This window comes from Cervus canadensis, chromosome 28 (assembly GCF_019320065.1).
Source record: "Cervus canadensis isolate Bull #8, Minnesota chromosome 28, ASM1932006v1, whole genome shotgun sequence".
In the NCBI taxonomy this organism is placed as follows: domain Eukaryota; kingdom Metazoa; phylum Chordata; class Mammalia; order Artiodactyla; family Cervidae; genus Cervus; species Cervus canadensis.
In genome coordinates, this window is record NC_057413.1 from 23,773,991 (window position 1) to 23,799,758 (window position 25,768).

The 25,768-nt window shown below is 41.2% G+C and overlaps 1 protein-coding gene and 2 long non-coding RNA genes across 9 annotated transcripts in view; 2 read left to right on the plus strand and 1 right to left on the minus strand.

Moving 5' to 3' along the window:
• Positions 1-622: 622 nt before the first annotated feature.
• Positions 623-7,266, plus strand: LOC122429841. 3 transcript variants are annotated; one of them, XR_006266154.1, is made up of 6 exons: positions 623-822; positions 1,523-1,613; positions 2,690-2,850; positions 3,362-3,538; positions 4,685-4,759; positions 7,137-7,266. It is a non-coding gene; the product is annotated as an uncharacterized LOC122429841 (long non-coding RNA). The 3 variants fall into 3 exon arrangements; XR_006266155.1 differs by having other exon boundaries at positions 793-822; positions 1,401-1,613; XR_006266156.1 differs by lacking the exon at positions 1,523-1,613.
• CARMIL1 (capping protein regulator and myosin 1 linker 1) overlaps positions 1,768-25,768 on the minus strand; it is a 304,650-nt gene continuing 280,649 nt past the window's right edge. The window contains exons 32-38 of one of the 4 annotated variants that reach the window (XM_043450501.1): positions 21,351-21,463; positions 16,059-16,494; positions 14,229-14,310; positions 12,356-12,559; positions 11,043-11,183; positions 8,458-8,604; positions 1,768-2,788 (exon numbers count right to left, since the gene is read on the minus strand). In XM_043450501.1, the coding sequence (XP_043306436.1) occupies positions 2,652-2,788; positions 8,458-8,604; positions 11,043-11,183; positions 12,356-12,559; positions 14,229-14,310; positions 16,059-16,494; positions 21,351-21,463 (1,260 nt within the window). In that variant the 3' untranslated portion in view covers positions 1,768-2,651. The other 3 variants (XM_043450500.1, XM_043450502.1, XM_043450503.1) reach the window with 3 other exon arrangements.
• On the plus strand, positions 7,285-11,346 carry LOC122429842. 2 transcript variants are annotated; one of them, XR_006266157.1, is made up of 4 exons: positions 7,285-7,423; positions 7,997-8,026; positions 8,776-8,816; positions 11,109-11,346. It is a non-coding gene; the product is annotated as an uncharacterized LOC122429842 (long non-coding RNA). The 2 variants fall into 2 exon arrangements; XR_006266158.1 differs by lacking the exon at positions 8,776-8,816 and having other exon boundaries at positions 7,997-8,051.

The following is a 25,768-nucleotide window of genomic DNA, read 5'->3' on the forward strand; positions in this document are numbered from 1 at the left end:
TCTCTAAGAGTTTATAGTATCCGGGCTTGCACCTAGGTCTTTAATCCATTTTGAGTTTATTTTTGTGTATATTATAAGGAAGTGTTCTAATTTCATTCTTTTACATGCAGCTGTCCAGTTTTCCCAGCACCACTTATTGAAGAGACCATACCATGGATTCTATAGTTTTGTTTTGTCCAGTCAAAACTCAGGAGAGGAAAAAAATCAAAATCTAAGAGAGGAAAAAAACCACACTCTTCATCCTTCTGTTTTGTCTTCCCTCCTTTGACTCCTACTCTGGTCTTCAGCAGTTTGGCCAAGAGGTTGGGTTCTGGGCTAAAGACGTGGGTGTTGGGAATACAGGTTTCCAGTGGATTGTATACCTTAGGAGCCCCAAACTTTGTAGTAACAACCTTGAAGGTCTGAAACCTCCATTTTCTTAGCACCTTATACAGTGGAAATGAGGGTCAGACTCAATCTACAATCTTCCACCAAGACCTCCCACTGGGTTCCTTCAACAAGCTAGAGAAGGCATTGGTTAACATTCTTGCTCTGAAGAAAAAAAGAGGGACGGGATGAAAATGAATACCATGTGGTTTCTACTGCTGGGTCACACGTGGGCAATGCTTTTAATCCAGAGCAAAAAAGTCTAAATCTTTTCATGGCCATCTCAATTTAGGATTTATCCACTCAGGATTTTTTTTTTTTTAATTGGGCTGTGCTGAGTCTTAGTTGCAGAGTATGAGATCTTACTTGCAGCTTGTGGGATCTAGTTCCTTGACCAGAGATTGAACCCAGGCCCTCTGCATTGGGAGCATGGAGTCTCAACCACTGGACCACCAGGTAAGTCCACACATTTGGGATCAAGGATGGGTGTAACACTGAAAAATCAGGGCTGTCCTGCCTACTGCGATTTTCTGTTGTAATTTTTCTGTACATTTTCTTTTGCAAAGATAAAATGAATCATCATTTTCCCTTCAAGCTTGCAAAATTTTCTCTGGGAACAGTGTTCTGTAAACAGTGTGAGAGAAGGTGGATAGTGAACAGAAGCACCTGGAGCACCTGGGAAATGGGCCAGCGCGGGGCGGGGTCAACGTGTGACATCTTTCCCGCCCCAGGGCGGATCTCCCCACCTGATTAACCAGCTGTCTGCTTCCCTCTTCCTGAATTTTCAGTGGCCATTTTATAATTGCACTGACTTCTTTCCAACACCCGACACATGCCTCACCAATAGTCAGCCAAACAGCAGGTGCTAAGGGGACCCAGACCATCCAATGCTGAACTAAGGGAAAATGAAAGGTCAGCCTGCCCAGTCTAACTAGACAAAGAATGCATCCTCAAAACAAAGTGATTCCTGGGTTTTGAGCCGCCGTTTGGTATACCTGAGATGGGGTGTGAATTACCAATAGCCTCATTCTTAGTTAAGGGCCTGCACATGGCACCAGTAGGAAAACCATGATCTGCAACTTCTCATTTGGTGAAGATTCCCAGACCTCTCCCAGCAGTCGTCCTGCTCATCTCACAGCGTCTTGGGATTTTTCAGAGACTCCAGCCCCGACTCCATTATCTGGCCTGATGAGTGGGCTCTTGTGGACTCTCATAACCTTTTGATGAATTTCATGTTTTCCCCAAAGGTAAGAGCAGGCCATGAAATCAGCAAGTTGCATTTATTTAGGATGTAATAGGTTTTTGATAATCTGGGAACTGTGATTATTCTGGATTTTTAGAAAACAAAGCTCATCAACACAAGCCAATCCTCACTAAAAAAATCACTGGAGAAAGTCAAAATTCCACTTGTAAAATCATTTTATTGGTATAAATATACATATGAATAAAATACCTCAGCCTGTAATGTAAGTGAATATTTGTGAAATGTCTTAAAAAGTAGTAGTTTGATTTTTTACAGGTGTCAAAGTATCTCTCTTAATCACACATTAAAAGCTAATATGCAGAACAGAAATTAAAGGCCTTCAAAAAACATGAATATTCATAAAAACCTCATTCCAATCAACTATATACATTAATCTGGGTGCATGGTAGAATCCGCCATGGGCCTTTCAAACTCGGTTCTTAACTAGCTTGTTGGTATCACAAAGGTCACCGTACCAAATGTAAATGTACAATTCCACATCGGGAAGGAAGAAGTTCCCCATGGGAGAATGTAAAACCATCCCCAAGATCTGATATATATAATTTATACAAACTATTAGTGTGCTCTGTTAATTACAGTGCAATTGCATACATCAAGAATAAACCGCTCTATCGAGTCAAGTGCAGGTTTGACACAGCTACATGCAGCAGTACCCCACGGTCAGCTGGATGGAGTCACTCAGGAGTATGTGTCCAGTGACCTCGTTTACCTTCCCAAACTCACCTGACGGGGCAACCTTTAGCTGCCTCAGAGAAATTCAAGTAGGGCCCATGGGATAATGCTGGCATTCGTTGAAGGCAGATGAAGGAGTGCATAGAAATCAAATGCCGAGGGTTGGGAAAGATCAAACCTGTGCTTTGATTCCCGAGAAATGGATCTGTTTTGGTTCTCAAGGAAAAAAGGAGAAAGAAAAAAGCACCAAGAGACAAATGCTTAGAAGAAGAAAGAGATGTTGCCCTTGGTTCCTCTCTGATGGCTAACAAAAGCACCCCTCATGGTAAGACTTCTGCATGGGTGACCATTACACAAAAATATACTCTCTCTCTGCTTCCTCCCCAGAGTCGCTGGACTTGCTGCCTGGCTGGCCATCTTTACTGGAGGCCCACTGCTTTTGTTCTTGACACTCCTGGGCCTGCTGGCTCCAGCTCCTCCTGGACACTGAAAGGAAGGGAAGAAAGTCATTACGGTTGATGAACAAGGAGATGCTGGTGGCCTGAGCAGTAAGGGGCTGAGATAGGCAGGGGCCCTGAAGAGTGTGGGAGGGTTTGAGATGAACTTTCTCAGAAACAATTTTCCAAGTACATTTCAAGACTCTAAACAGAAATTAAAAACAAACCAACAAAACAACACAGAAAACATAAAAACCCCAGTCTATGAGAGGGTGAGCCTCTCATAGATGCGGTTGACCATCTGAGGGTGAGGACCCCAGGAGGGGAGGGTGGGGGTGGGAGCACGCGGAAGCCACTCTGTCCCGGGGGACCTCCTCGGTCACAGCTGCCCGTTCATGCGGCACAGAGCCCGGAGGTGGCACTGCGGGACAGGTATTCCATCCGCTGCCTTCTGCACACCATTTGGGGTTGGCCATCCTGCTTCAAGGACAGGATATGAGGAGGCCCCCCAGTGATCGCTGTCAGGCCCTTCTGTGTCTCAGAAAACCTCAGTTTCACTCTCTAGGAAATGGAATAAAGTCTTGTGGAAATGAATTAATGCTGCCTCTATTCAATCCTTTAGGAACAGCTTCCAGGTTAAAAAAAAAAAAAACAAATCTGCCATGTTTGTTGCCAGTTCTGACCACATGGGAAGATGGGGGATCTACAAAGCAGTGAGGAGAGAACAGTGCCGGACTGAGCCTTTGTGATGCGTCCTGCCAGGCACTGTGTTATCACTGTTACTCTCCACAACTACTGGGTAGGTTCTGTAAAACTTGGAATCGGGGTTTAAATTAAATCTTTCTCCAAAACCCATGTTCTTTTCAACTAAGTCATAGCTTCTCTGCTACTATACTTTGGGAAAGGTCCAGATGCAGCGTGGCTGTTAAGAGTTATTAAATATTACTCACCAAGTCTATTGTAGAGACATCACTTAAAAGCTAAAAATACCAAGCCCAGGCACTTTGTGTAGCTTGAAAGAGTGCAGCTACCTCACTACTCAGAAGTTTAAATATCCAACCAGGAACACACAGTCCTGGAAAAGCAAGAGGATTCATTTGATGCTTCGAATCATTTTGATGTTAGCATTATGTTAAAAAAAACTCATCTTGCCAGCAACTGGCTTTTTAAATGTTTCATCTGCTAAAGAATGTTGTTTTAGGAAGTGAAAACTCATGAAACCTAATAGGCAAAACGCAAACATAATAAAGTACTTCTCCTGCCAAGCCTGCTGTCAGGGCTGGATTCTGATCTCTAGACAATAAAAATTTAAATTTTAATTATATTGAATTTACTCAAAATTCTTATAGAAGGATAAAATTTCATGATAAAAAAGTAATTTTTAAAAAAGCTTTGACTTTTTACCCAACTGTTTTGAGCAAATTCTCAGATGGAGGGGAAAAGCAAAGAATAAATATTATATTGATTAGTTTATTTTTTTTAGCTTGACTTGGGGAAAAAAGTAATTTTCTATAAATAATTTTCCCTTTCTCACAAACTAATTTGATACTAATAATATTTAAGTTCTGAACTTGTGTGCGTTTACTATGAGCAGGGGTTAGCAGAGAAAATTTATTGTATTTTGATCTTGAAATACTTTGCAATAATCTAACCTCAAAACAGATCATTACTAGTGAAATCAGCTAGAAAATCTTATTCATTTTAAAACTAAAATAAGTATTACTCAAATTTCCAACACTACAAATCCAAAGGAAGAAGTATGCTGATATATTGCTTGTTTATCTATTAGCTTGTGTTCTTAGATTAAAAAACCTTTCATTCTTCCCAATAGTTATAACATCCTCAGAATCCCAGGTCTCATTGACATCATATGATATGAATATGACATCAAGAATACCCTCTAAAAATGGAGAAATTCCTATAATCAAATGTGTTTCTGTCACAGATAAAAACCAAGAACCCTGGACCAGGACTAACCGAAATTGAGTACCAATCCAACACAGGAATCTTCCTGCAAAAAGTAAGACTGTCCTTCAGTCTCCATCCAAGTGACACTAGCTTCTGAGTCCTCCAGGCCAGCGGGAAGGGGCGGGGGTGTACCCAAGTTAACAGGCTGAGTTGGTGACATAGAGCTGACCTGGTACCAGTCATGAGAGCAAAACTTCTAATTTGTCTGGCATAGTCACTGAGAGGAATAATGATATGCTGTTTCTGGAGGACTGTCAATGCAATTCACTATGGTGGTAACATTATTTAAAAATTCATTCTAAAAATATTCACTTTCACTGATTTAACTCTACCAGTTGTGAATGTGATAATGGGTATATAGTACCAGGCTGACATTTTCTTTGTATCATAGGTAAGGCACCATCCTTGGACAGGAAAACTGAGGCATGGTGAGATCAAGGACCTGTGTGCACAACTCACTTGTTTGAGTTTGAAAGCCAAAGCACTTGGTATTAGTCCAGATTGCTAGTGCAAACGACCTTAGTAGGAGGTGTGTTCTTTGTCATTTGTTTTCCAGCCTTTAGGCAGCATTATTTGATTGCATGTAATTAGGACAGTAATTACAAAATTACAATTATATTTAAGTAGGTTCAGTATTTCTGAATTCAGACTTCTTATTAACTCAGAGAAACTTTCTCTTAGGCAGCCTGATTTAATGCTTGAATTGATAACAGTGTTTTAAAGACTGTTTTACTACTTTAATGCAATAATTCATACATTAAAGTTCAAGAGCTTCTCTATGTGTCTATACACATTTATTACCATTCCAGGTACTGTTAAAATTATAAAAGATACCTGAGTAAGTAAACAGGCAATTTATTCAACAGAAACATTCCATGTATATTCATATTCTGTCTTCAGTGTTGATAACTGATAGAGAGGCTCAAATGTGAAATCGGTCATTCTTGAAGATGATCTGAGTTTGCATATATATATATGCAAATACATATATATATGCTAATTTTAGAGCATCTGAAATGTGCATATAAATTCAGAATTAGAGATTGATACAAAAATTTGAGCTTTTCTCTATTTTAAGCTCCACTGACATTCATATTTCCCAGGAGAAAAACATGGTGACCTTTTTGAAATATTTTCTGACAAGCACTGAGTGTCAATGAACTGTTAAATTCCTTTTGAAGAATTCATATACGGGTAGTAGAACCCAGATCTGGCGAAAAATGGGGAACATAGCACCGGGTTACAGATTATTAGCCACAACCAAATATTTGTTGGCTATAGGCTGAATTATGGAAGAAGCAAGTGATACACTATAGGGATCTCAGAATAGGATGGCCTGTCCAAATAGGATACATTACAGTGCATACAAAGTCAAACCAACTCTTCAAGAAAATAGGACATACTCTAATGAAGACATCACAGCTTATATTAAACGTAGAGAGGAAATGATCTGAAATTCGAAAGATGTAATTACAAATACTTCCAGGAAAAGAAACTAAGCATTTTACCTGTCAAGTCAATATTAAAATAGCCACATAATTAAAACATAATAACCATGATAAAAATAGGCAGCATGCTTTGAGAACAATAGCTTCTGTTTGTTTCACAGAGACATGATTTAGGAAGGTAAGAAAGCTGTTTTAGCATAAACAAAGCTGCTCTTAAAATACTTAAAGAAAACTACACACTGTGGTTTAATAGAATTGCTCTGCTAAATGCATCTGTTAACAAACTATTCAGAAAGCAGACTGCTATGCAATTCTCAGGGGTGAAGACAAGTGCTGGGAATCGGCACTAACAAAACAAGATTAAAATATTGTACATCAGATTATTTTAACTGAAGCTCCTCCAAAAATTATGCTTTTGGTTCCTGTTCATATCTCAAGAAATCTAGGCAGGAAAGCAAATCAAGATGGTCCTATTGAATTCCATCAAAATTTGACGTAGCCCATCACAATGAGAGTTTTAAACCAAAGAGGTCATCAAAAAAAAAAAAAGAAAAGAAATCAGAGAGAATTTCTTGCCTTTCTAGGATCTGGCTTTTCTCTGGCTTCATCTTATTTTTACTCTAACTCAGAACCTCACTGGATGATCCGTGTGGTATGGCAAGTGGGCTCTTCATCCACGTGTTGTATAAAGAGCTGTTGGTGGTCTCTTGAAAAATGAACATTACATTGCATGAAGGGTTCTTTGTTAACAACAAATGATTATAAGTCAACTGATGCAACAGTTCAAATGAAAATTTCCAAAATCTAGCAACATCTGGGTAACCTTGGGTGTCCTTATCAAAAGAGGCAATATAGAGCTTCTGATTTAATATAAATTCTTTTTTTCATAAAATGTCTTACTGTAATTTATATGACTTGAAGATAACAGATTTTCTTGAAAATATTTAAAAATGAAGAAACAAGTCAGTTGTTTTCCTCTAGGGCAGGTGCTGCCCGGCCCAAACAGAAGGTGGCTTTCTTTATGCAGTGGGCCACATCCTTACCGCCACCCTGTCACCTGGCTCGTGTGTGCTGGGCCACCAGGCAAGTCAGAGACCATGGCTTATCTCACAGTATCTGGTCAAGAAGGCTGACTCCAATGCTGTTGCTGGTGGGAGACTGGTAGATGCTTGCTCCGTCGTTCTTGTTTTTAACTGTGTCAGGGAAAGTCCTCAAAGACAACAGTTCCTACTGAGAAGTCATAACTCACTGGACTACTAAGCTATAAGGTAGGTCAAAGGTTTGAGAATGGTTTAGCCTTTTTCAATAAATGGAAATTATCCCTATTTTAAGTTCACTTCCACTGACCTGCCTTCTGTGATGCTTTCTGAAGAGGCGGTAAGGGGGTGTGGGATTATGGCTAGACTGTGGACACTTTATCCCTGGAGCCATCTACCCTCATGTGTTACTTTATCAGATGGTATAACAGGGTGGGGCGGAAAAAGCCTATTCCAAGGGAAGAAATCCCTTAAACAAGCTTCAGATATCAAAATATTTAATATTTCTTTTATGATACTAAAACTTTCTTTAAAAGACTTTAAGTCATATTTATAAAAAGCTATTAACCAGGGAGATGATGAATACTTAGTCATAGAAAAGCCATTTCTTCTCTGAGTCAGCAGTACTTATTCTAAAATTTCCCACTGGAGATAAAAGCTGATTTAAAATCCGTTGCCTGGGACCTGAACAGAACTTTATAGGATGTATACAGTGTCAAAATTGGAAGATACTTATTGGGTAACTGTTGTAAAATAATATAAGAGGTTCAAAAGTAAATTGGTACTTTTCCTTTCTTCCTACAGGGTTACAAAGTGTCCACTGAAAGATTACCTGTATCCTTTGCTAGCAGAGTGTAAGGTAAGGTGTTTGGCTAACATTCTCTAAAGGTAACCGTGTTGCTCTTAATTTCTGACCCCATCCCAGTTTAAATCTAAGAGAAGAGTAAAGAGAGAAAGGAAGAGAATAGGAGACATGACCCCAAATATAAAAATCAACCTCCATGATCACAAAAATTTGAAAGGACAAGTCACCATAATCCCAAGTAACTTGGTCCTCCTCGTAAGAATTTCTGATTTTAGTTTTTTAAGGCATTACTTTTTGCCCCCCAATAGAAGGACCATCCTGCTGCCATTTAGAAAAAAAAAATCAATTGTATGATCAATCCCTGACCCAGTCCCAGGATAGAAGTTACTCCAAGTTTGTTTTTGTTAGTGCCAGTTCAGAAGCTTTGGGACAGTGAGGGATGATAAGTGAAGACTCTAACCATTTGTTGGCTGTGACTTCCTGTGCCCAATTGCATTCACTTCCTCTTCTGCAATGGTGGAGTACAGTTTTGAAGGTCTTTTCCCTCTACCGGAAGGCTTGCCACTGTCATGATCTGAATGCCTTTTGTAATAATCTCCTCTTTGCACTACTGAGGAAAAGGGATCCATTTTACCCTTTATAGTAGCAAATACATCAACGTGTTGACATTAGTATTAAAAAATATTAATATTAAAACTTAAATATCAGCTTACCCACCCCGCTTAAGATTCAAGGTACCTCCAGTGTTGGTCCTGAACAGACACACCATTATCTACAGAATTCAACAGCCAACATTATGGAAATGTCGTGCAAAATGAGGTGAGCTCCGAGTCTGCCCCCAAAATATAACTAACAGAAAGGCCCCCGCGTTACTGTTTCAATTCCAAGATGGATTAACAAAATTCACATTCACTATGGAATAATCTGGAAGAAGCACAGCCGTTTACCTGATTCAGAAATGAGTTGGGCACGCTAGTCCAGAGGGAGGCACAGAACAAGGAAATGAAGTAACCAGCATGAATAATGTACAAGAAAGTAGGAATGGGGACAACAGCAACAGTTTTCTAAAGGAAAAGAGGGCTTGCAAGTGGCTCTCATTCCTGGGCCAGCTTAGTGGACAAGCTGAAAAATAAACTGAAGTCAAAACATTACCACCTCCGACATTTACCAACTGTTCTGAGACCTCATGTATATTTTCGAGTCCAATTTCAGTTTCAGGCAACACCATCAGAATGATCTCAGAGATTATCCTGGATCCCAGATAGGAAAGCAGTGATTTCTGTAGCTCTCCAGTCTTCAGCTGGAAAGATGGGGGGGTGTGAACCATCCATAGTATTTGCTATTGGGAGCGTGGGGAAGGGAATCAAGCATCTACCTGTGAAGCCCTGATATGTTTGAGAAGCAACACATTCATTCCTAAGTTCCTAGGGAAAGAACACCTAACTTTCTCAAAGCAGCCAAGGACCTGCCTGTAGCATCCAGTATTTCACCCTCTTGGTTAATGCTAGAGGCGCCATGGTACACACTCTTTTACTCAGGAGGCTGGTGGGTTACTCTGGGCCTCGTCTTAGGCATCTTAGAAAACGTCATTTTTCAAAAATGTTAAGCAATTATTTCTTGTTCAGCCCTCAGCCCTTTTCTTTTCAATCTGTCCATATTTCCAATTGCTTTTGACAAGATGAACGTTCCTACTTACCCTCACTACTCCTCCATGCCTTCCCATTTCTCACCAACAAAATTCTTTCAGACATTTTTCAAAGCTTCCTTGTAAGTAAATACACAAAGATAGCAGTTGCAGAAAGGGAAAGATGAGGGTAGGATGGGGAAGGGACTGTGTGGTTTGAGCAGGCAGTCACTCTGACCTGACACCACAACTAATTCCTCTTTCTAGACTAAGGCTTTCAAAGGCTGTGGCTATAATACTGAGTCCTGTATTTATTGATCACCCAGTGTGAAATGACTAAGTGGCAGCCATCATTCAATGACTTTAGTTTCTCTGTTTGACAGACTAGTTTATCAGCTTTGGTCAAACCCCACCCCCGACCTTCTTTAATTTACAGCCAGTAGGGGAGTGAAGTTTGTTCACATCAAATAAATCTGCTGAATGGAGATAAGAAAGCAGGCTGTGCTATTTTTTATGAGACTCTCAATCAACAGACAGTACTCAGAAACATTTCCCATTAATTTCAACCCAAAAGAAAATGAGCCATGGTAGGAAGATGTAACAATCAGAGCAATTAAAGAATTCTAAAGCATCAATCTAAAATAAAACCAAGCAACCCCAAACCACGCTGAGAGCTATCTGGACATGGGCGACGATGGCTCCAGATAATTTCTTACTAGGTGGGGCTTAGAGTTGGCAATTACACTTGATGATAGACAGACGTAACTGCACATTGAACAGAATGGGAGAAGTGGGGCGAGACAAGGTGGGGTGCAAAAGTCAGCCCAAACACACCTCGCCTCCACAGACGACAATACTTGATCTGATTCTGGGAGACAGCATTCAAGCCCTGGGATTATCTTGCTCTGCTCCCACCCCAGCAAAGTAAAAGAAACATACTGGTATGACAATGCTATGAGAACATCCATGCAAGTGACACATCTGAGAAGGAGGACCACCTGACTTCCCGACCACGCAAGCTAACCAGCTACCGGGTCTCCCAGGCCTGTGTGAGCCACTCCTGAGCCATAGTGACAGAAACTGACCACCAGGGGGAGCTCTTCTGAGAAACAGTGGACCCTAGAAACCCATAGGAAGCCCCAAACAGTCACAGAACATTGTTGTTGGCATTCCTAATACACGAGGGGTCAGTTCAGGAGCAGCTAGAGATTACTATTACAAAGACCTTTGGGCTGAGTGACTCTATACAAGGAGTAAAAGTAACTGTCTTTAAGACCCAATGTCACCAACAATGTTGAATCGAGTCTGCTCTGGTTCCAAAATGTAATCCAAGAAACTGACAAACTCTAACCAAGATGAATTCCTTTCTCTAGAAATGACTCTCCTTGCGGGAGAGCTAATGCAGAGAAAAAATATCTTACCTTCCCGGGAAAAGGTCCTGGGACTGGGCTGTGGGCTGCCCTGGCCATCTCTCTCTTTGTCTGCAGGAACTTTTTTCAAGACGGGCGGAAGAAGAGCGACTTTAGGAGAACCCGGACTGGATGGAGAGTCTGGGACATCCTCTGTGGAGACAAAAGACACCCATCAAACTGGATTCCTAAAGCATAAGCTGGGTCAGTCTTTAAATACAAATGACTAATAATCTGTTAAAAAGCATCACAGTTTTTCTGGCCAAAAATTAGTTTCATAGCCCAGTGAAGTAACAAACAATAGAAAGAAAAAACTTACAAAGAGTTAAAAGCCTACAGATATGAATATACCTTGCGGACAGAATTTCAGTTTCAGAATTTCAATGAGCTGATACTTGAAAATTAGACTGTAGGTGAACTAAATACTCCTGCCTCAAACACAAAGGCCATTTGATTTTCTTAAAATAAGTGATGGTTATAACCCACTGACTTTACCTGCTTTCCAATCCAGTACAGTGGTCACCATATGTATATAACATAGATTTGTACTTTCAGGAGTGGGGATGCATGTACCTACATATACATACTGAGATCAGTTAGAATAACTTAAAATCATGGACTTTGAGGACCAGAAAGGCCTGTGGTGAATGAACTGTACAACTGGAGAAAATAAATGACCTGCTAAGATAAAAAGATGGCAAAAAAGCTCGTCTCTTATTTCTGAAGGCGGTCCTGTTTCAGTCTAATTGAAAGGAAAAACTGAATCGCACTCCCTTTCTCTTCTCTATCACCAGCAAGGTAATTCTCCGTGTGTGCGTGTGTGTACACACGGACAGTGGGGGCTGTGTGCCTCTGACATGTTATTTACAACATCAGGCCCATAGTTTGCCCAGCCCTGTTCTAAACCCTAAATATTTCACAGGATATCGGATAAAAACAGAGCAACTTATGCTTTCCCTAATTGTGGCTCTCATCCTTAAACTGTGGCTTTCTGAAGGGTCCGAGCACCTGGACTCTGCCTTCAGAAAGCTACGCCGAGCACCGCCAGGGGGCGAGCGGCACACAGGGGTGCTTCCCCCATCCTGCCTTCCACCCACAGCCCTGAGTGCAAGGACGGTCTCTGAGTGGGTGCGCTGGGTGCTGAATGAAGGAACCCTTCAGCCTCGGTCACTTTAGCAGGTTTCTCCCCGCCCTCTCCTGCAGACAGACCCCCTAGTCATGTTCACCAGACGCCCTGGAAACCACGTGTGGAGGCCCAGGCCCTCCAGCTTGGGAAGCCACCTGGTCACAGGGTTAATTCCCGACCAGCAAAAACCAGTCCTTACCAGGCCGCGAGGCAGTTCTTGGTTTCTGCGGAATGGTGGGTCGCGCCGCCAGGTTGGGTTTGGGGGCCTGCAGGAGGGGCTTCGGGCTGGTGGGCCTGTTGGAAAAGTTCCGGGGCCTCGAGCCCGCCTCCGCCTTGAGCTCAGCTTTGGCATTCTTTTCTGGGGTTCCCAAACCGAAGCGGTTCTCTGGATGTGCTTTAGGCACTAAAATGAAAACGGGCACAAAAAACACACTTTACTGTAAAACTCAAAGATGAAAGAAACAAATCCTTTAGAGACGCCTATAGTTGTTTATAATTTCTCAGCTGTTTTAATTTCATAGAAGTATAGTTGACTTACAATATTTGTTTCATGTGTACAACATAGTGATTCAATATTTTTATAGACTATATTCCATATAATGTAGTTATAAAATACTGGCTATATTCCCTATGCTGTACATTATAGCCTCTATCTTATTTTGTACCTGGCAGGCTGTATCTCCATCCCCTTCCCCAGTCTTGCCCCTTACTCCCAGCCCTTCCCCACTGGTAACAGTTGGTTTGTTTTCTGTATCTGTCACCAAAGATATTTTAGAACAGAAACACACTATTCTAGCACATTTTTAGAATCAAAACATGCTGGTGGTAACTAAGATTCTTGGTAGAAAAACAGTGAACTCGATGGCGCTCTTCTGATCACCTCTGACTACTGCGCGGATGACAAGCCTCATGTTTAATAGGGTACATGCCCATAGGGGCATACAGGGGCAAGAGCAGGTCTCAACGCATTTGAAGCACTCAGATCTTCCTTAGATCTGGCACAAGGTTCAGTATAACCAACTATAGGCACCTCTGTTCTGGACGACACTCTGGAGTCGGGATGCAGGCTCTGGGGGAGGAGGACTGTGCCCCAAACCTCAGGTTTCGTGAGAACTACTCCAGGAGCATCATCTCCTGCCCTGCCTCCATCCCTTCTGCTGCCTTAATTTATCCAGATAACAGGGAAATATAAACCGGCTGAACGTGAGTTATAGTCTAACTCTTTCCTTATGAAAATGCTAAAGTTCAACACAAGAACGTCAAACAGCAAAATGAGGTGATTTCTGCACAATTAACAAGTTACTCTCCAGTTTCCATCTAAAGTCTCTTATTCTCTTAATACACCTAAAAAGTCAAAGGGACAAAGGATGTTGAATATTCCTGGATGTTCAAGCTAAGAGAAAAGAGCATTCCCTCATGTCAATTAAAGGGGTTCCATGCTACATACTATATATGGCTTTTTTAAAAAAACATCAGCAAAACAGACTCATGGATACAGGAAACAAGCAGGTGGTTACCTGAGGGGTAGAGGGGTGAGGGAGATTAAGAGACATAAACTTCCAGAGACAAAATAAGTATACCACAGGGATGAAATGTACAGCCTGGGGAAGGAATACAGTCACTAACATTGTAATAACTTCATATGGTGACAAATGGTAACTAGACTTGCTGTGATGATCATCACTTTGTAATAGAAATATCAAATCACCATGGTGTGCACCTGGAACTAACTCAGTGGTCTAAGTCAATTCCACAACAATAATAATAAATTTCATCAGCCATGCCCCCTCTCTTTTTCCCCTCCCCAAATGCCCCCAGTTTAGGAGTTCTTCTCAGTGAAATTTCTCCCCTTTGTGGAATCAGGAAAGGTGCCTTATCTAGGTGCTAGGTTATTGTGGTGGGAATGCACCCCTAAGTGGAGCTGGGGCAGGTGAAGGGCTGTGGTCTTCTATGGCAAGTCAAGGTCCATTCTTGCTCTTCATCTTTATTTTCCTTCTGTCAATCACATGTGACTCTTGGGACCAGAAGGTAATAGTTTGTCCTAAGGGGGTGATGGCAGTGGCCTGACTCACCAGCCCCACTTCCATCCGACCGTTCTGTGCTGCTCAAGGCCAGGCTGGAAGAATCCGGGGAGACAGCATCGTTCCCAAGTTTCTAAAAAATTCAAGCACGCCACCACAAAAGTGCATAGTTATTTAAAGTGTCAAGAGAAAGAACAAAGCAGATCATAAATGCCAACAAATAATGGCTCCTTAACTCTCCTGCCATGACATTGACTGTGCCTGACTTTGTCTCCCTGAGGCTCTGCTGCTGAGACAACACTACAGGAAACACTAGATGGCGCTCTAAGATCATTGGTGTATGTCTTGAGCAACTTAAACCATAAGAATTTTGTCACTTGGAGCCCATCTATTTATCAAATCCAACGCACAAGGAAGAAAAACCCTCCAGCACTTCTCATTTTTCTACCAAAAGACAGCTATATTCATCGATGGAAACAGTGATAAACAGCTCATTAGTCAAAACAGCACATTTCTTGTTGTAAAGAAAGTCTATAAAACAGACTAAAATGTAAACATTTCCTAGGGGATCTGACTCACCAAAGATGTGGTCACAGTATTTACTCAGAATTCTGGCTAGTGAAGGCCACACCATGCCTCCCTTGTTGAGTTAACAGAATATAGTTTTATCTCAACTCTCTGCTGAGAGCTAATGAGTGAGTTAGGAGGGATCTGTAAGTAGAAAATTGCTAGAGAACGGTGGTGGTGCTGGTGGAAGAACTACGGTGAACAGCTGTAAAATCATGTGGAATGCAGCATTTAATGAAACAATAATCAATATCTTTAGAAGTAATATAAAACAAGCCCTCTGTGTCCTGGTATAACCACTTACTTTCTGAAAAATCAAGAATTCATTAAGATGAACTGTTTTATTCTGATACTTCAAATAAAGTTGGAGAACCCAGTTTTATAAACATAAAAGAGCTCAAAATAGTGCACAGACACCAAAACCTGAGTTAAATGAATATATTCATCTTAATTAATTGTTAATCATGATAAGGGCCTAACCCTCAAGTAGCTGAGGACAGGAAAAATATAGAGGTAAAAAAGGGAAGAAAAATACACAACTTACACTTTATATTAATAGAGGTTCAGAAATTAAGTAATGCATGAAGTCAGATTTGGGGGTACTTAGTTCAGTTCAGTCGCTTAGTCACGTCCGACTCTTTGTGACCTCATGGACTGCAGCATGCCAGGCTTCCCTGTCCATCACCAACTCCCGGAGCCTACTCAAACTCACGTCCATCGCATTGGGGGTACTCAGCAGTTTTTAAATGATAAAATGTGTCTTCATAGCAACACATCTCCATGGTCAAGTATTTGATTAATTCTAACAGAATACTTTGCCTTTTAAACCTTGAATTTAGCAAAGAACTTTCAGGTTTGGAAAAGAACATGAACTCTGGAAATAACTGGAAACCATCTCCCTGGATAGAACTAGAATCTGGTTTCAATCATTTTATTTGCCTGTCAGTTCTGCTATCTCCAGTGGCCCTTGGGTCTCTGTTTGGATTCTACACTTTCCCCAGAGTGGAGCACGTCCTTGGCACACCTGTCACGTGTTTGTGACAGGCACAGGAGCACCTGGGCAGGTGAGACGTGGACCTTCAGCTGCCGCCCGACCTTCCAAGCCTGAGGCTCTTCAGGGGCGCATGACCCTAGTGCTGGTGGAAAAACATGGCCAGGTCCTATCTGTGCTCTGCGTCCTTTAGGAAAGAGCCATTTGTTTGGGGATTTTTATTAAACTCATAGGCTGTCTTCCTGTACCTGTCTTGCTCATAAAAACTGTGTGGAGATAAAAATGACAAAGGCAAGCAAGTCAGAAGAGACCCCCTCCCTTACCTTCAGCGAGCAAGCGGCCTTGGCTTTCATCTCCTGCTTGGCTTTCATCTCCGCCAGCAGCCCGCTGCCCATCATCTGGACCCCGTACCTTCGCCCACCCTGGGGGCTGCCCTTGCTGTCACTCCGGTCCACCTTCCCCACGTCTTCCCCTTGACTTTCTTCCAGGGAGTCGGGTGTTTTGATCTCCTCCGTCCGATCAGCACTGCCGTTGTGCTCGGCTGGCTTCGTGTCCTTCCTGGGGGAATCCACACCTGGACTTCTGACTCCTGCCTTGGGGGAGGAGAGTTCTTCTGCTGTCAAGAGTGTGGAGGACCGCTCAGGTTTGGTCCGGGGTTTGATTAAATTGAGAAAGCCAGTTTTCCGAAAGTCGCGTTTTTTCTTCTCATCTCCTCCTTCACTAAGCTCGTGGGACTCTGAGCCCCTCGCAGACCATCGCCTGTGATTCAAAAGAAAATCCTGTTGGGTTTACTGTAATTAAAGCTTCAGCAAGAGTCACTCAAAATGGAAATAGGGAGATGGCTGCTTATATAGCAAAAATTACTGAAACATTTTAAAAACTTGACTTGGAAATAGGAAATAGGATGAATATCATCATCATATCCACGGGCGAGGAAACTGACGCACATAAAAATTAAGAATGAGAATCTGAAGGTATTATTGGGAGGACTGAGAGCAGAGGTGAGTTTTTCTGTTTAAATGCTCTAGTCAAGTGCCTCTCCACTCATAAGAACTTTTAGAAGAGGTAGCTCCACTCACGGCATAGATGGCTGACTGCCTTATTTAATTTGGAGGGCGCTGGAAAGGCCCAGTTTCCCCTTAAGTGCCTGTAATCCCTCCACAATCATTAGATGACATCTGAAATCCTGCCCTAAGTGCTCAACTCAAACCAAGATCCAGATCCTTGCTTAAATGTAAAAATAAATTATAAAAATAAAAAGCACTATTCAAAACCAAAAGAAATGTAATACCACGAAAAGAGGCAATGACATGAAAAAGCAGCCAATGAGCTTTGGGAGAGGTTTTTCAGAATATTCTGGACATTCAGAAACTTGGGAAATGGATGGGGGGGAAGTAAATGATTTGGGCTGAATGCAAAGTATCATGAGAACCTTTCACTTAGAACTGGAAGGTACCCATGTAGCTCCTCTGAGTCCCCAGGAAAATCCCAGCAGGAGAATTTTTTTAAAAAAGGAAAAAGGCCTAAGCCCCAGAGAGGAGAAAAAGCAAAAACAATAGTTTGGAAGCCAAAACAGTTAGGAGTGGAAACTGACTTCATAAATCTGGGAAAGCTGACCCCTGAAGTATTAGTTGGGAAGGCCCAGAAGCAAATGGATTTCAGGTGAAGTGAAACAGAATGTGCCATCCCATAATATGCCTGTGGCATAGGATCATTTTAGGCTGGTTATTTTTAAGAAACAGCAGACACAGGGGAAATTTCTCTTCTGTAAGAGAAATACACATTTATACAGAAAATCACCATGTGTAAGGGTGTGTACCTCTCCAAACCAGGAGAAGCAGGATAACTAGGATCCCTAGAAATTTATCCACAGAGAAGGGCCGGGACCTAAACCTGCAATAACAACCTTACCCCTTATTTTCCTGGTTTACGATAACCTCTCCAAACTCTTTCTTCCGTCTTTAGCTGAAGTTGGTATTTAATGTGGTGCTGTGGGCCATTTCAAGGAGTTACTCAGTGTCTCTGGGTATCTCCCATGTATACAGGAGGTATATGTGTTAATAAACTCCATGAAACAAGAATAATAGAAAAATCTGCTAGCAGAAATGGAAAACTCAAGGTTGGAAGATAAGACTGAGAAAATCTCCCAGAAAGCTGAGGCAGGGAGGGGTAAGAAAAAGATGAAAAAACAGAAGAGAAACGGTTAAAAAAAAGAGAAGAAATACAGTTTGAATAATAGAAGTTTAAGTAAAAGAATACAGAGAAAAAGGAAGCAAAGCAATTATGAAAAATAATTCAAGAAAAATTTCAGAACCAAAGGACCCAAATTTCCAGATTGAAATAGCTCATGAGTGCCTTACAAATGGGTTTTAACAAAACAAGATTAAAAAAACCCACATGATCTTATGACATCATCATAAGATGTCAATATACTAAGAACAGAGAGAAGATCCCAAATACTTTCTGAGAAGCAGAAAAGCAAGCCACAAACAAAGGATGAGGACTCAAGATGACATTGGATTCTTAGAGCAACATTAGAAGTAAGAGGATAAGGGGACCAGGTTTTCAAAATTCTAAAGAAAGATGGATTCCAATCTAAAGTTCTGTAGCTGTCACAGTATTAACCAAAATGCAAGACATATGAGTTTCAGAAACTCACCTCCTGTGCTTCCTTCTTCAGCAAGTAACCAGAGGAGGTGCTGCCCCAAAACAAGAGTGAAGTAAGGAAGAGGATAATCCGGCCAAAGGAAACAGGAAAGACACAGGAATGAGTGAGGAGAGACCCCCAGCAGATGGTGAAGTGGGGATCCCAGGAGGACAACAGGGACCAGACCTAAAGCCCAGGCTGGGGTGGTCAGACAGTAGTGAAGTACGTGCCCAGGAAGATGAAACTGAGAAGATGGGAGGAAATTGAGAGAACATTCATACCTTTACAGAGATTTAGAAGGTATGTCAGTGACAGGGATACAGAAAACTAAGCAAATGCAAAAGGGGACAATTATTAACTCCAGGGAAAATACAAAGTTGTAAAGGAAAGGAAATATAATCACTGCATATTATATAACCCAGCTATGAACATTTACATGCTTATAATGAAGTAAACATTACATACTGATGTAACCAACAATTATGACATAGCTAAGATGAAAAATGTGATAGTGGAAATGGAAAACTCAAGATTGGAAGGTAAGACTGAGAAAATCTCAGAGTTGAGGCAGGGAGGGATAAGAAAAAGATGAAAATATAGAAAAGTGTGTGTGTGTTTGCCTTCATGCATTTGGGGGACAGTAGGGTCAGACTATGTAGGAGCTACATTATCATCCTCTATAGTAAGAAGCCACTAGTTATGGTCACTATTTAAAACTGAAAAATAAAGAAATAGCAACAACAAAAAAGTTATTATGAACTATGGAAACAAAATTAAAAAATAGCTAAAGGAATAGAAATTAATTGCCTCTGGGGAATAGGGAAAGAAACAAGGTCTTTTTTTTCTTTCTTTTTTCTTAAACACTTTAAAACACCTCTGACATTTTAAACTACGAGGAGCATGTGGAACTTTGATTTTCAAACCTCCTTCATACTACTTGATGGTTTGACCTATGCCTGGACCTCTACATAGCAAACTGACAACGATCTGTTTTTAGAAACAAAAAGAAATGAAACAAATCACAACTTCTAGTAGATTCCACCATTATTTGATGAAAATTGATGCACCTAGTTCTATTTGTTTACCAGAACACAAAGAGAATCGTCCTAAAGCAGTATATTTGTAGAAAGTGGGTTTTACACCTTATAAAGTTTGCCCAGCTTTCACTGGTCTTATTAGAGGAGGAGGTGACTTTAAGGGCAGAGGAGGTCCCCCGGCAATGACGACACATATGATCCGGATTGAATATGCACAGACCGCTCCACTAATTCAACATCAAAAGTTGGGGACGAGGAGAGCCTACAGTATTATCTGTTTATACAGACACAGGCCAAGATTGTCTTGATTCATTCAACCAAGAGTGTCTGAGGGCAGATTATACATTACGGGCTGTGTGAGACACGGAAGTTATAATGAAAAATCAGACCCAGGCATTTGTTTGTGAAGGACAGTATTCTATAGGAAGAAAAGACTTGAAAACAAATCATTAAAAGGGATTTCCCCATTTGGCTCAGTTTATGTTGGTACTTCCTGAATCTTTTGCATTGAGACTTTGTTCATCCATTCCCCACAATGTAAAAAAGAAAAAACAAAACAAAAAAAAAACCTCAAGGGATTATGTTGCTCTAACAGATGTATACAGGAGACGAAAAGAAAAAAAGCGTCAAGTCAGCAATAGACAAAGGGCTGTTAATTGGGGAGGAGATGAGGCAGAGAAAAGCTTCAAAGAATAAATGATATTTACATTGGATCTTGAAGGAGAGAATAGAATTTTCCCCAGTATGTCAAGCTTCAAGGCCAGTGTCAAAGGAGATAAATAATTGGGTCCTAAAGCTTATAACATTCAGTAAGTTATACTGTTATGGATATAAAAATTTAACTTCCTCCCACCTCACCATCCTGCAAAGGCAAGATAAGGCACATCAATCTATAGAATGGACCAGTTTTCCTTCCCTCTGCCCAGCCTGCCCACCCTCCATTTATCAGGATGGTTTAAATTAGTTCCTGGATTTGATATCTCAGGTGAAGAACACTTCACCGACACAAATCCTTATTCAGAGTGTACTGGGGAATGGATCTGCATTTAGTTGGAGATTAAACAACTTGGTACAAGTCATGCTTAAAGGCTGGAGTGTTTCAAGTTAAGCTGTTAATAAAAGTACCACTGAGTTGACTTCTAAGGAAACTCCATCTTGGTAATAAGAAAACTCAGACAGAACTTTTCAGAGGCTAAATCTGAAGCCTCTTTACTAATTCTGTTGTCGTTCTGACTCTGGTAAAGCGGTGCTACTTAGCAATGAATGATGTGTGCTCCCAGACATATCAAATTATAAACATGGGGAATTTAAAAATACAGTTGACCTCTGAGTAATGAGGGAATTAATTCACAGAGTCAGTCCTTAGTATCTGAGTTTGTCCACATCCACAGATGCAACCAGCCAGGGCCTGTGTAGTACCAAAGTATCTACTATTGAAAAAAATCCACAAATAAGTGGACCCAAGTCATTCAAACCTGCATCGTTCAAGGGTCCACTGTTAGTAATTTCAGCCTGCCAAATGTATCTCATTGTCTGAGATACATCCAGATGAGTGTAATAAAGCCCTAAAAGAAAAAAAAAACCTTGGGGAGATACATTTTGTGGTCTGATTTAGATATTACAGTGATTCTTCAACTTGAGTGTGCCTCAGTATACCCTGGAGGGCTTATTAAAACACAGGTTGTCAGCCCCCCACCTCCAGTTTCTGATTCAGTAGGTCTGGGGTACAAGCTTGAGAATTCACATTTCTAACAAGTTCCCAATTGATGGTGGTCCTACAAACCACCAGGAAAGTAAATCCTCTGTCAAATGTGTCTATTTTATACACTTATGAAAGAAGAGCCTTAGTACATACTAAGTTTAAAATTATAACTGTTAGTAATTTAAGTGTGAATTACATGGTGTGATTAGTGAAATGACTCTGAACTCACTTGGAATCCATTTTGGTCACCTTCTTGGTGAAAAATTCATCTACACCTTCATCCACTCTCCCCATAAGACCGTTCTGCTCACCATCTTGGGAGACTATGCTGGTAGCACAGCCCTGCAAACCAAACAGGTGTGATATTAATTTATTAATTTACATTCAACATGTATCACTAGATTGAAGACACTGTGATAAAGGCCATGGCAAGGACAAGACTGATGGAAACAGAGCCCTATATTCTACCAGAACAGAAGTCAAATGTAGAAACAAGGGTAGAAAGAAACCAAAGTGAGAAATGCCCTATAAACCCAAAACCTGCTGAAGGACTGAGGCTGAGTGAGTGCTGTCTTGGAAGCAGCTTGGAACCTAACAGGCTGTGAAGAGTCATGTGTTCTTGAAGCACAGGAAGGCATTGCGGGCATATTGGTAAGGCAGGAGAATGCGTGAAAAAAAATGACACAATTTTGAGAAAAGTAATAATTCCAGTGATCAGGGGCCTGAGGCTTATGGACAGAGTTAACTGCTTATGACAGAGTGTAAACCCTAGCAGATACTAAAAGTGGCCACTCCAAACACACCCTCCCGCCCGCCCCTCCCCCACACTTGCTTCCTTTCTTTCTTGCTGAAAGAACTCTGATTTCAAAACATGAATACTTAAACAGTACTTCTATCTCCTTGCCTGTGACTGATATGATACAGTTCTGGCCAGTGAGATATAAGGGGGCTCATGGGCAGGTTTTCCTGCAGAAGAAGGGATGTATTTTTTTGCATGGTTATGAGAGAGAGGGTGTGATGTCTGAGCCACAGCAATCACCTGGAGTTGAAGAGGATTTGAGCCTGAGGATAAAAGCCACCATGCTGAGGATGACAGAGCAGAACAGTGGAAGCTACCTAGGTGCTTATGCTGTGCTGAATAAACCCGTCCTGGACCCCGAGACTTTAGATTTCTTGTTAAGTGAGAAAATAAGTATTTCTCATGGCTTAAGTCATTTCCAGTTCAGCATCTCTCATATCTCTCATTCATAAATGAATACTTTCCAACTAATAATACAAGGTCTGACAGTGAACAGCCTTGAATCTTATGCTAAAGAGTGTAGAACTTATTTTGCAGGTGAGAGGGAGCCCTGAAGAAGTGTCATGACCCAACCTGTTTTGGTCAGATAATTCTGGGGCAACATGAAGGATATATTGGAGAATAGAATAAATTCTATTCAAGAACACAGTGAAAGACTTCTGTGATTGTTTAGTCTAATCTGGAGGAAGGTGTGGGACTGAGTAGTAGGGAAATGAGAAAGAAAGAAAAAGACATTGCCTAAGATGAGGCTGAGGTTTCCAGCCTGGGTAGATGACAGCGTGATTCTAGGGAACAAGTTCAAAGATCTGCTTTGAGAAGAAGATGCTGCATGTAACGTCAGACAGTGTTGTTTGAGGTGCGGTGGAAATCCAGGGGTAGGGGCCTAAAGCTTAGGTCTCAGGACAGAAGCTATGAGGAGCTATAAAGAAGTCATTTAGCACTCTAGCCTTTGTTTTTGAATGGACAATTCACAGTGAGTTCAACAACATGCTTGGTTTTGTGTCTGTGAAAGTGTATTCATATTTCACACCGATAGTTTGTGGGCTGTTGAGAAAGAGCATGTATCTTGCCCATTCTCTTGGGCACGGGACAGATTGCCATGTGGTTGTGATATCTGGTCTGGATATCTCGCCCTAGAGCGGTGGGGAAACTCCTTTCTGTGATCTTGATTTGCAAGTCTCAAGCTGCCTCTAGGGGAAGCTGGCTCTTGTCTGCACAGGCATTATTTTAAAAAAAAGACCCATGATTAGCTTTAAACAACCATCCGCTCCGTTCACTGGCAACGTCCATTATGGAAATGAGCTGTGTGTTTGAGTTCACGATTGTGAAATGCTGAAAAGTGAGCAGATAACAGGTAACAGACCAAGAACCCTGTGAAATGTGAAAACAATTATACCTCTCGTCTGAATGGTGCTTTTTAGTGGAGCCAGGCTTTCCTGTGCATTGCAGGAGAGCAGAGAAACAGCCAAGTTCAATAATTCAGTTATGGAGGGAAAGCAGCTCATTGAATAATTTCTGTTTTGATTACAAAAGACAAAGTAGCACAGAACCAGCTTGGATGTCATTTTTCCTTTTGTAAAAGAAGACTGGAATTTCTACAGTAATAATCGCTCCCTAAGTTTGTACAGTGCTTGATCGTTTACTGTTATCTTTATACCTACCCTTTGAACTGGAAAGGAAAGATAGTCTTATCCTGGGTTGTGGTTAGTCCCAGATCAAATTATGGCTCAGAGTGTGAGGGGCTCCTGCTTAGGTCACCCGACTGATGGATGACAAGTGTGCAACCCCAGAATGCATGCTCGTAACCTGGGACATCCTTCCATGGCACCCTCACTTCCCCTCAGAGGCTGCCTCTCAAATTCCTCTTCCAATTTTGAGGGGGTAAAAAAAGTTTTTTTACGAGTGTAATTTCTCCTTTCAGCCCTTTTCTTTTTTCCTGCTTTGAAACAATTCACAGCTAGCACAGAAGGTCTCTGGGGACATGAACAATCAGCAGGTTTCAGAGATGAAGGCAGGGTGAGCTCAACAAGCAGTCTGCTTTTCCATCTTGCAGGGCCAGCCAGTTTTCACAGAACCTTAGAGACCCCCGGGTCCAACTCCATCACTTTAGAAATAAAGAGACTAGGAGTAGAAAGATTGAGAAGTCCAATATCACTGGGAGACCTTGAGCAAGATGCAGCTGAAAATGCACCTGTTAAAAGTAAGAGATGTCAGCAACCTGTAAGAAGGGCAGCAGAAAAACTGGAGACTGAAATGACAGGTGGCTCGTCAGAGGAGTTCAAGGCCAAACACACATGCTGTTTTAGCTCGATTTCCAGGGGAATGAAAAGAAAGGACATACAGACATCAGAAGTTCTCAAAATTCCATTTGACTTTGGTCTTTTCTGTCAAGGATTATAAATTTCAGACTAAAAAGGGAAGCAGAGCTGGTGGGAAGGGAGTACAGAAAACCTTATCCCTGCGCTGGTTGGAACCCACTGCGTCTGTGCTCAGAGGAAGGATTTTGCAAATAAAATCAGAAATGGTTGCTGTCGGTGTCTGAGAAAGAAAGAGGGCAGATTTCTCATCGCCTGTGTATATATAAGTAAATGCTAAAAGGATAATTTGTGAATGCTTAGAAGATAAGCCGGTGTTTATGAAGACTAAAGACAATTCAGACCACCCTCTGTTCTCCCTCTGCCTGGATTATTAAGATGAATGCACCAGGGCAACACCGGAGGAGATGCACCTGGATTTTGACAAGGCAGCTGTCAGATCTCTCCTAATGTCTCCACAGGCCGGATGGAGAGAGATGGGCAGGAAGCAAGAACAATTAGGTACATTAGTGACTCTGAACAAAAAACCCAAAGAGTGCTAATTAGTGAGTTGAATAATCATGAAATCTGATACACATGTATTAGACAGTAAGAAACATTAAGAGAGCCAAGCAATCAAGCCAGGAAAAGGGGAATCCAAAAGGAAGTAAAATAAATATAATTAAAAAAAAAAATTAATGGACTTGAGAGGAATAGTAAAGCTAATTCTTTGAAAAAGACTCCTAGATGGTAGAGAATCTGCCTGCAATGCAGGAGACCAGGGTTCGAGCCCTGGGTTGGGAAGATCCCTGAAGAAGCGAATGGCAACCCATTCCAATATTCTTGCCTGGAGAATTCCATGGATCACAAAGAGCTGGACATGACTGAGTGACTATCACTTTCACTTTTAGTAAATGAGACTGTGTAAAATTAGGATAGAAGCATTAAAATACATTAGAAATGAAATTGGGACAGAGCTATTGACACAAAAGAGATTAAAAACTCATATAAGAATTCTAGAAACAACTAAATGAACTAAGTGGACAATATCCTAGAAAAATAGAAATTACCAAAATGGTCTCAAGGAGAATAAGGTAATCAGAATAGATCTGATGAAATGAAATTCATATATTATGGTAAGGCAAGGAAAATTTAAACATAAAATTTTTCTCTGCCAATTTGGACCTCCTCTCTCCCCTCCAGAGTGTATTATTAATCTACCTTAATCAGACCTGCTTAGGAGAAGGAATCAGAATGACCCACTTCTCACTTTGTACATGGCAGGCCTGGACTGTGTGAACTGTCAGTACATCATCTGACATATAACCCTTTGTCTTAAAAACCTATGTAACTGTGTTCTGACCTCTAACAGCAGAACAGGCCTGAAAGACTGTCTGTCTCCCAGGTTATAATCCTCAGGTTGCTGCAAATAAAATTTTTTACTTTGCTTAGATTGACTGTTGATTTTTTTTTCAACAGATCTATAACAAATCAAATCAAATCCCTAGTTAAAAAAAAAAAAAAATCCACCTATGAGCATTACATGCACACGTA